Source organism: Paralichthys olivaceus, chromosome 8 (assembly GCF_024713975.1).
Source record: "Paralichthys olivaceus isolate ysfri-2021 chromosome 8, ASM2471397v2, whole genome shotgun sequence".
NCBI lineage: Eukaryota > Metazoa > Chordata > Actinopteri > Pleuronectiformes > Paralichthyidae > Paralichthys > Paralichthys olivaceus.
The window spans coordinates 8501541-8513149 of record NC_091100.1 but is presented as its reverse complement, the minus strand read 5'-3'; the positions used below and the strand labels follow the sequence as shown (position 1 = coordinate 8513149).

The 11609-nt window shown below is 39.1% G+C and overlaps 1 protein-coding gene across 2 annotated transcripts in view; it reads left to right on the top strand.

Annotated features, from left to right (window-relative positions):
* Nucleotides 1-1863: 1863 nt before the first annotated feature.
* cntln (centlein, centrosomal protein) overlaps nucleotides 1864-11609 on the top strand; it is an 81203-nt gene continuing 71457 nt past the window's right edge. The window contains exons 1-4 of one of the 2 annotated variants that reach the window (XM_020101353.2): nucleotides 1864-2139; nucleotides 2356-2446; nucleotides 6633-6721; nucleotides 8799-8883. In XM_020101353.2, the coding sequence (XP_019956912.2) occupies nucleotides 2363-2446; nucleotides 6633-6721; nucleotides 8799-8883 (258 nt within the window). In that variant the 5' untranslated portion in view covers nucleotides 1864-2139; nucleotides 2356-2362. The remainder of the gene's footprint in view (nucleotides 2140-2355; nucleotides 2447-6632; nucleotides 6722-8798; nucleotides 8884-11609) is intronic. The other variant, XM_069530592.1, reaches the window with a different exon arrangement.

The following is an 11609-nucleotide window of genomic DNA, read 5'->3' as shown; positions in this document are numbered from 1 at the left end:
TCAAAAGGTTTTGGCGTTTTATTTCCCTTGGAAATACAGTAGCAATGGTTGTAATCAAATCAAATGACAAACAATAAATTGTCAAGTTTTTATTTTGGAATTTGACCTAGAATAATACACAATCACACAAATTGTGTGGATTATCTCATTGGGCTTGCTTTTTGATTTGCACTTCAGTCTATACAATAGTCCCAGTGTACATCTGATTACTTCTGTAGAGTACAAATTTAATTTGGCCTCGTACAATAGACTAACATGATACAAATTAATTCGACACCTTATTTATATGATCCAAAACCACAATGGAGTCTATTGGAGACAAGGCTGTGTTACCTGAGGATGATTCCTTCAGTGATGCACAAATTCAACCCTTGAATGTAATGCCCCAATTTTCGTTTAATTAAATTAAATATATTGTCAGTGCAAGTACTTGCTTTTATTCATGATTTTCATGACTTGTCTACTTATGTGGGTATTTTCTCCCTCTCTTTAAAGTAAGATGGATCTCAGGCCCTAAATATCTTGCATAAGTAAATGAGTAGATACATTTGCACAATAAACAAATCAATGTCTGAGTGGTTATCAGAAGATTTCTACAAAATAAACTAAGCAATAAGTGATTAGGTGTGTAATGGCAAAGGAACTCTTCCTCCACATCCAAAGCATTGGATGATTATGAATTCTTTCATATATAGATATTCATAATTTAGAAACCATGGCTTTGACCCACGGTGGTCTGGACTTGGTAGTCATTGCTCAAGTTGGTCTTGATCTTAGTTTGTAGTCAGCTAAAATGTGCCTCTGATGAGAGCCCAGTGGGAGGCATGAGATGATTCAAGAAGTCACAACCAGGGCAATTCAGACGAACCGACAAGCAATATGGATACAAATTCAACATATGTTAAATCTACTGAAATAGCAGGGATGGATGGATGAACCACCAGAGCCGTGTGTGATCACAGCAAACTATGCACATGCACTCAAATTATTTTATTAGTCTATGGATCCTGTTGTGATAAAAACATGCTGTAAATATTTTAAATAACAACTTGTCAGTTTAAAAATACAAACAGACAGAAATATGACTTAATGATGGAACTATTTACTGTAGCTGTAAGATTAAATCAAGTTCAAACCAAGGACCAAAAGACAACACTTTAAGATATAATCCCCTGTCGGGGCCCACCGTTGACACTAACACGATATGAATACAGAATGAGAAGATTCTAAAGGTTTGAAAAAAACGTGTCATTCTTCTCCTTAAAGCTGCTTTTGAACATGCACTGGACTCTGGAGACTCTTCTCATGTGGTACATGTGTGAACGCAGATGTCTGAGCTGGAGTATCAATCAATCAATCAACCCCTTCAGCTCGTTCTAGGATTCACCGCACCTCCACACCTCCTCATCCCTTATACCCTTACTCTCCAATCTCCTCACCAGCTGTTGGTACCTATGGCAGGACTTGAGACAGAGGTGGCTTTTAATGTCAGGGCTGCACAACTGTATCCATCAGACATACTTTTCCTTTAATGGCTTTCAATAAGACATGTTATTCACTGTCTCTTGTTTGCATCCTCAGTTTTTTTGTCCCTGGAGCACTTGTAAACTTGTTTTAAAAGTGCTATATTAAAAATTATTATTATTATTACCATTAAACTTACATACGCTTATATTTTACAGTTGCATGCACACGCCCTGGCCCCCTGCAGTAGAAGCACAAACTTTTGCACACAGTTTGACTTAAATTAAAAAATCCCACAGGATTCCTCGTGGCCCCTGAACCCACCATTGAAAAACAGCGCACCGGCTCACACTGCCGTACACGGGTTCCGGCTGTCGCGAAATGACGTAAAACGTAAAACAGCGGGCTCGTTTGAAAGGAAGAAAGCGTCTCGGTAGTTATTGACAACGGTCACTGGCAAAGTTTGTGTTTGTGTTCGCGGAAGTGAAAACAAGATGGAATAAATAAGGTTGTCGGTTCCACATCCTCGGTGCGACGCGTCGTGACGTTGACCGGGACGTGACGCTGGAAGCTGCCGACAGACGAGAAGCGGAACATACGAGTGTTTGTTTGTTAGCATCGTTAGCTCCTGCTGCGCTAACGTTGGAGCTGCTGGTTAGAGACTCATTAAAACAGGTGAGAGACGAGCTGTGTTCACGTTTCCCACAGAGGCAGACTCCTCCGTGCAGCCACAGCTTGATGCGAATGTGCTAAAGAAGCTAACGAGTCCCGTCAATGGGCTCACATGCTTTTTAAATCACCATTTGAATCTATCCTCTGCTGCTACGAGTGTTATTTCAGCCACGAGAGGCATTGAACTGATCATCACTTGTTGTGATTCTTCCTCTTCAGTCCAACGATGTCTTCCAACGACGACGACTCCCGTGCCCTGGTTCTGGAGGAGCAAGTGAAGAGTTTATCAGAGGAGTTGAAGCAATGTCAGGTGTGTATGAATGTACACCTTCAGCAGTGAGTTTATTAGGTACACCTAAAGCCACGACAGATCCAGCTGTCCTGCAGTTTCATAGAAGTTAGAATGTTGTTGTTGTTGTTGTAGATGTGTCCAGTCTGAGGATGTAGTTTGTGATACTGATGAACTGTGCAGTACCATATGAAGATAATAGACAAAAGCATCTGTAGCGTAATACAGTTCTTCATACATACAATTGTCTTTTGTCCAACCTCCAGGGCTTTCACTTCTAAATTCATGTGTGACAAAGAAAAGCATTTATATCTTATGTTTTAGACGCTTCGAACAGCAAAACATTCAATAATTATGCTTAACAAATAACACAAAGTGACAATTTCATTTTCAAAATAATTGCCAGTTAGTGTTGTGTTGTTGTTCAGTGATAATTTGAACAACACAATATTGCGTCTCCAATCATAGTCTTGTGTTTTGTCGATGTTCCTGTGTTCCATTATGTCTAATTGGAAATTAAAGTACTGTTACAATGGCTGCCAGGCCCTATACAAACCTTGAGTGGATCCCCTGGTGCACCATCACATCACCAACCTAGCGCTTGTGTTTAGGAGCTGATTTCTAATTGAATTAAATAAGGCGTGTAACCAATGGTGATGAAAAGGCCATGGTATCTGACAGGGCAACAAATACCGCTACCTCACCAGTGACCACACCAAACGGTTCAAGGATTTTTTTGATAATCACTCTATTCGAAGGGACAGAGGATGTCGCACCTTGTACACATTGTTAAACTCTATGAGGCAAATTGTGACTCATAAGAAACACAAATGGCTAAGGCTTGCTTCGTTATAATCTAATAATGTAATAAAATTTAATTGATTTAAAACAGTGAAATCTACTGAGTAAACTCTGTGACCAAATGTCTAGACATGTGGATAATTGTTCAGCCCTCCAGTCTTAGTAAGATTGTAAAGTTAAGATGTTCAAGTGCGGCACCATGATTTTCTCACCGATGCATAATCAAATTCTTACTGTGCACTAATGCAGTAATAAAGGTCAATACTATTTGCCACTCACCTCTAATAAGCCCGTGAACTGTCGCTTCACATAATCTTATAATGGACCCTGTGAACCAGTGAGTGAAACATATTTTTGTCAGTGTAAAATGTAAGCGCCAAGATTTCTTTTCATTATTTCATCTCCATCAGACAATGACTGCCCACTTTTTATATATTTATATCCAAACCATTTGTTATCTTAATTACTGCTATTTCCATTCATTATGATCAGACAAAGACCTGTGACTGACCTAAGATACTTACATAGCATATCTCCAGCGATTGCAGTCATTTAATATAAAATAAGGATTTCTGTGGAGATAATAAAACATGCCAGGAAGTTCATCTGTGTCAGATCCTCTAATCTTAACCCAAAAGACATGAACTCATGATTATAGATCGTGTTTGAGTACCGTGACAGTTGACATTGAAAATCATATCTATTTTGAGGGAGTTTGTTGTTGAAAGGTGAGTTTTTGAATAAATGAATTTTACTAAATGGCATGAAGGGTATTTTAATTTTGTCTCTTTTGTGTGCAAATCTCCTGACTATACCTTATTAAATGTTCAGCAATGACAATAAATAGTTTGCAGGAAATCTCAGTTTTCAGAGTACATTTGAATTAGTTGACCTGCCCTCCCCATTTTGTATTTTTTCTGCCTTATACAAACACAGATACAGTAAGTGCTCATGAGCAGAACCTCTCAACTTCACTCTGTAAGTCAGTGATTGAGGGAGAGTGTCCTAGCATACTCACCACCAGGTGGTGCCTAATAACATGAGTGCACTGAACCCAGCACTTTTCATTTTGCATATGCACAGCACCTTACAGGTATGTACACAGCTGCTGCAGTTTTTATCAGAATGTACTATACCACCATCTACAACACTTGGGGCAGGGACATTTGTTGTGGTGCTGTTTGACTGTAACTGCACATGTGCCTGTTACTCTACCTCCTGTCTTTAAAGTTTGAATAGACTTTTGAAGTTAGCTTCCTAAATTTTATTCAGAAAAAGAAGTTTCAGACTTTAATCCCATCATTTGTAAGTATAACCCACTTGTGGTGCAAATCAATGTGTGCACCTTTTCAATTCAATGAAAACTTTAGTAGCTTCTTGATCATTAGTATTGGGTATGGAAATGTGATGGCTGCAATCTAGGCATCATAAAAAACACATTTAAAAAATCTACTTTGGAGGACTTTATTTTCAGTATCTAATAACATGATGCACGTTTTTATCAGGGCCATAAAAGTGACCTATACCCTTTTTTTAACTTTTCATACATACTTTTTTTAATAAACTGTATTTAACTGATAATATTGTCAAATATTACCTCAGGTTTTTCCAGTGTTGGGGAGGTGTTTGTTTTAATTGTATTATTAAGTAGGTTATGTTCACCTGAAAACACACAAAACAGAGGTGCACCATTTGTCAGTTTTCATCAACATTAGTCAAATATTTCCAGTTCCTTTAAAAATCCCCATAGCATTGTAGACTGACTTTGAGTACATGTATAACTAAGTTGCCATTTGTCCTGCAAACATTATGACATGCAAATGAGGGCAACTTTCTACTTTAACAGCAGTATTAATATTTTTCTTGATATTTGTAATGCACTGTATTAAAGTCAGTTTACCAGCATTACCTCACAGCAACAGTTCCAGTTACTGTACATTGAACTGACATGGAAACCATCCTCGGTGGTCTCTCATTTCGAGCAGAACATCAGTGATTCTGTCTATCTAATAGGGACCTTAGTTGTGCAGTGTACCATTTAAATAGTGGCATTAGAATACCATTGATGTCTTAAGTCCCTAGCAAGATGTACTTCAGGACAGCCATTAACTACAAAGAGTCTCATCTGTCGGCCAGCAAATGTTCCTACTAGACCATAGTAATTTTATTAATATGCGGATGAGTTCCAGTGGTTCTTTTTGGTATGTTTAGCCCATGGTGTTTCAGTGTCTGGATTCAGAATGAATAATTCAGTGATCATCAAACACACATTCAAAGCATCTTTAAGTACACATACGGCAGAGGAGCGCTCTTGATGAGAGTCCTGACTGAACACTTGTCTGTGGATTGGCTAATGGCAGCCAAAGGCCAGGCAGAGGGAGACCACCTATTTCATGTCAGCCATGCTGCTTAATTTCATCGTTAGCTGCATTGCTGGGTTGATGTGGTGAGATCTCTATCGCCGCATGCACACACACACACACACACACACACACACACACACACACACACACACACACACACACACACACACACACACACACACACACACACACACACACACTTACATACAGAGACCAATATCTACAGTCCTTCCACTTTATATGTTCAAGTCATGGCCTTATCAAGGTCTGTTTCTGCCATTTTTAGTAAATAATTGATTAGACACTTTTGAAAAGGGGGTTCAAATTCATATACTAATTGGAGACCAGTAGATTCCAGTGGGAGGGATGACTTTTATCTTATGATGATGTGAACATAATTTATCAGATAATTTTATATTAAGTCGATTTGGTATAATTCTGTCTTTTAATGTCAGAAAATGTAGTTTTTAGATGTCCCTCATTAAATGTAATGTAGCTTAAAAATGTTTGAAAAACCAGCGAGACAATTTGAATTGGAAATGTGTCAGGGGCTGGCTGGGTTTCTCTGCTTGAAGATGACTCTCTCTGTCATCAGCTTTGAGTTTCTTTGGGGCTAGTTACTTTGGAGCTGTAGTGGAAAACATATCCTGAGAGCAATTGATTAATAAAGAAAATGCAAGCTCCACTGCTGTGTTTTGATTTGGATCCCAGCTCTCCCCAGTCATAAATAGTGCATAATGACAAGTGTCAATGCTCGCTCCCCTTGAGTCGAAGGTCACATCTCAGCCATGGAGATTCCTGTTAAGTGATGCTCATGATTAGAGAGGGCAGTCCAGATCAAAAACTAATTTGTACAAGATATTTAAATTATTGATTGACTTCCCCTTCTGTCGTATGCAAATGTCATTGAGCATCCTATCTAATTTTTTGTTTTTTAATAAGGAGCTTGTAGTCCTCGCTGCACTTTAAGACATATTTAGCAAAAGCTATTTATCTCAATTAAGAATAACAGATGTTGACTTGCTGAATCTATATTTCCACAGGCAGACAAGGAGTTTGTGTGGTCCCTATGGAAACGCCTGCAAGTGGCAAATCCAGACTTGACCCAGGCTGTCAGTATGGTGGTTGAGCGGTGAGTCGATTCATTTTTTTTAAGTGCTACCGGAGAAGCTCAACAGCTGAAAATTCCTTTATCTCACAAGTGAGGAGAAATGTGTGTGAAAGTCGTTCAAGGGGTGTTTAAGGCACCTTGGCCATTCTGCTGGGGTTACGACGGAATCTTGTGCAGATGCTGATTTAAGCCTTCTTATCCCCGGTCTAGCAGTTCAACCATGGAAACCCTTTTAATGAAAACACTCCTCCGCTGCCGCTCCCGTCTTGGACAGTTGAAACGCTCCTGCCAAATACTTGTCTTTATCGGATAAATTGTGAGATTGTCTATGACCTCTTTTGCAGGGTGGCTAAGCTATATGAAAAGCAGTTGCATGGGAACTTTCAGAAAAGATGGAGGGAAGGATAATGCACAGCTAGTTAAATGAAATATATTCCTCCATATTAAGAAAAAAATAGTACATAAAATGTTGTTAAAATACAGGTATCACTGCAGTTTGAAATGCGTAACAAACGTTTCAAATGCAGTAGAGATTACTTTAAAACTTCATTTAATACCTCAGTTGTTACTGACTTTTTTGTCTTTTGGGGATACATTAGAATGATATGTGCCCTATCATGGGTGCATATCACTTACTTTTTGAGGTCTGTCAGTTGTTGCCAGACCCTTAATAGGGGTAAAACATAGTGCAGAGAGTTCCCCAGTACCTGTGCGTCTCATTCCTTCTCCACACCCTCTTCAGTTCCTTTATAGCCCCCTAGGAAACCCATCAAAGTATGATACTCTGCTGAGACTAGTGGGGGAACATGCATCCAGAGAGTGTATGTGTATTGTATCACCTGATGCGCAGGAGAATATTGACATGGTAATTGTGTCGACTCCAGTCAAGCGCTAGTGCACTGGGAATTGCCATTCACCCTCCCCTATCCCTCCCGTGCGGATCTTGTAGAGTGATTGGTTGGTTGCTCAGGACATGGTGAGCACAGCCCAATATACAAGGAGATGTAGCTAGGCCAGCCTGCGTTCCAGCTCCTCTGGGGACAACAGATACTTATTTCAGTGTCTACCAGGGGAGAGGGCTGATCAGAAGAGGCAAAGAGACGAGAGAAAAAGACCTCAGAGATGGGAGGTGTAGAAGAAGCAAATGATGAGCGAAGAGAATGGAGGGCCCCTGGTGGCCTAAAGCAGTTGAAACAAACAGGTCCCAAACTGATGCCTTGTTTTTCTCTCTTTAAAAGTTCATTATGATAAAGGAGGTGCTAGTGGGCATGAGACAAAAGTTCAGAGTTAAGTGCTGCACCACTGTTGAACAGTAGCTAATGATTGAAGACTTTTTAAAATTACATTAAGCATCTATACATTTGGTAGGAGGAGAATAACATGGGCCACATGTAACAGGATATATTTCTTTATTTGGTAAGTAAACCAGGCACACAAATAATTAAATTAAATTTAGAAAACAACTAATGTTATAAGACAATTACAAAAGACAAGATATATACTAAAACTGAGAAAGTATTCTGGAAGCTATAATGTATACTTTAGTTCCTTTCAGACCTTCACTGAACTCTGGACATTTTGCAGAGAAGTATGTGAAAATGCAACAGACCAAGTTAGAATGAGAATCTAGAGCATTTGGTGATAAGGGCCTACAGCAGTGTTGATGCACTGTTAACAAAGACACGTGATTTCCACAGCAGAATTCATTTTTCACGTCCGGCCTCCTGCATTCTCTACATAGACGCCACCCCTCACCTGAACACTCCCAAGATCATCTTGTTGTTGTGATCCAAACAATCTCCTGCTGTGTTTTTCATGTGTGAAAAGTCTGTCCTGACATTTCATGTCTGAAAACAGCTTTAATGTTGTTTAGTAAAGACAAACTGAATGACCAAACTCACTCACTTAAAAATACTATATATATAAATGTATGGTACTATTTGCTTTAAAAGTAAAACAATTTCCTTATACATCTATCTGTAGATCTGTGAGGATGTACTTGGCATTCCCCAACTGTTCTAAATCCAAATCCCCAGTCACTGGATTTTAGATGACTATTACCATGTGGTTATTTGTTTTTCTTTTCTCTTACTTCTAGTGAGAAACACAAAGCTGAGATTAAGGACAGGAAAGTGTTGGAGATCTTCCAGATCAAAGACTACAAGATACAGGAGCTGGAGCAGGTACAGTACAGTGTGTACCAGCAGGTTGTAACTTTCTGTGTTCAACTAATGCCTTTTAGAGTTCTTGGTGATCCAACATGTCTGAAATACAATCGCTGAGTACGTTATAAGGGATACCAGGACCCCTGTTTGTTTGTTCATGAATGGAGTAACAAACAAAAACAGCAGCTCTGTGGATGTCAAATCCTTTTTATTGATAAATCAACAGCATGTATCCATGGTCACTAGTCCAGGCTGCTGCTGTTAGTCCTATAATAGTTTGGGGAATGTTTTCTGGCACACTGTGGATCCCTAAATACCAATCAGCCATTGTTTGAATGACACAGCCTGAGTATTGTTGCAGAGCTTTCCTTCCCTTTATGGCCACTATTTACAATTGTCTAATGACTACTCCCAGCATTTTAATGCTCCATGTCACAAAGCGAAAGTCATCTCTACTGGTTTAATTAACACTGCAGTGTGCTTTCAGTGGCCTCCCCAGTCACTGCACATGAGTTCAATAGAACAACCAGTTTGTTTTTGTGTGAGTGATGTGGTAGAATTGGGACATTTGCAGCCTGGATGCATTATTTTGAATTCATCCCAAGAAGAATTGAGTCTGTCCTGAGAGCAAAGATCCTACACAGTATAAGTATGAAGTTCCTAATAAAGTGATCAGTGAGGGTACTTACTGGATAAGGACTGTCATTTGTATGTGTCAGTTTGAATCAGAAAAAAACCAGGATGAAATCTCCAATCAAATCGTATTCATAATTTAGCTTTTTACCTAAGGCACCACTGTATTTGGCCTGCTTGTATAAACTAAACTTATTCACCAATCTTTAACGTAAATGTGGAAACTGTTAAATGTCTTTGTCAATACACTGACCAAAGGTGCAAAAGGAGGGCAAGTATTTCACAATTATGACCAAATGTTAAGTCCTAGCTTGCTTAAATTTCAGGTGAAACCTTTATAAGCAGATGTTTTGTTAATGAATTAATATTTAACAGAATCTGTGTGATTCTAACTGAATACAAGCTATAGCTCTCTCTCTTACCTGCTACTTACCTCTACCTCGCCCCTTGAGTAATGTTTCTTGATGGTATGATGGCTAACGATAATGACATCACTAATGTAATTTACTCCAAATCATCATCCCTTCACTGAAGCATCTGTCAGTCCCCTTCATTAGCGTCTCTCACCCAGACTCGTGTTCGTTCCTAATGAGACTGGCTGTAATGGAGTCATCAACTTGCCAGTGTCTTTTTTTCTTACTTTGCCCTCCTCGACCATTTCTACACTGATCCAGTCAATTTAACAGCCAGAGAAGTAGCTCATAGAATTACAACATATGTGATGACATCAAACTTTACTTCAGTGTTAATTTGAGAAACCAAGTGCAGCATTTTTTCACAGGTTTCAAACAAATATGAATGAAACATCCTCTGATTTTAATAGCATAATCCTCTTGTTGGGTGTGGCCCTCTTGTTTTGGCTGTGCAATGAATATTCTGCTTGAATCAGTTTTCAAGTCTGGCAGATGCATTAGTCCCTGCGACAGCCAACTTGAAAGGAAATCTCCCAGCCTGCATTTGTTTAACCTCTGGATAGGACTGTGCTGGCAATGCAATGATGTCTGGGAGCATTGCTCTGCCATATGAGAGAAATATATTACATCCTTACTGTAGAACACATTATTTATTAAACAATTATTATTTTAATGATGAATTCTAATGCCCTTATTATTTTGTATCTTATGGAAAAAAACATCCTCTGCAGTAAGTGTAAACCTATTTACTTTTACGTTTTATCAATTTATCTGATGTATTTCAAATCGGCTTTTCGTATTTTTCGTATTTTCATTCTTTTGCTCGTTCTCCTTCTCAAACTGTTGCTAATATAACTTGCAGACTATTTTAAACGCTCATTAATAGCACTCGGCGCTGCGCTGTCATTCAGCCCTCTGAGAGGCATAATCTCATCCATAGTCTTGAGCCATACATACCCAAATAGTGATTAATTGGTTTTTCCTCTTTTTTTGGAGATGTGATGGTCCACTGGGTCCACACAGGATTTCACACTCCTCTTAATGTCTTAGCTTTCCAACTTTGATGATGTTTTTTTTTTTTCTTCTTGCTCTTCTTATTTTATTCCACCTCTTTCTCTATACACTTCCCCTTGCTGCTCCTTTCCGTTTTTGTTACATAATTAGCTTTCATTTTTGAACTGCATTGGGAATTTTCAAATGCTAATCTTCATGTCCTAGACCTCTTAACTTGACGGAACCCCCCTCTTTTTCTCCTCTATCAATTGAGCACTACTGGATTTCAAATTGTTCTCGCCTACCTCATTATCAACGTTTGAATTTATTGTCTGCTCTCCAGTATAAATCTCTATTAAAGCCCCTCTGTTCTTAGCACGACGAGCTAGGAGTAGCGAGAAACGCTAAATCCACTATCTAGATATATGTGAGTGATTTCCCTCAACATGGCAATTAATTGCATCCCAGAGCACAGTGTGATTTGAGAGAAGGGTGTACCCACAGAAGGCTGTGGATTACCAGCCAACGCCAAACCCCAGCTGATGCAGTGTTCAGAGGCCAGCCGCCTCCTGCTAAGGTCACAGTGGCTGCCAAAAAACATGAAGTGAACATACACCAGCATCAAAACTGGATAGTCATTAAAATAATTGTATCATATTTGGAGGTGTCAGGTTTGGTGAACAACTATTGAGCTTTACAATGTTT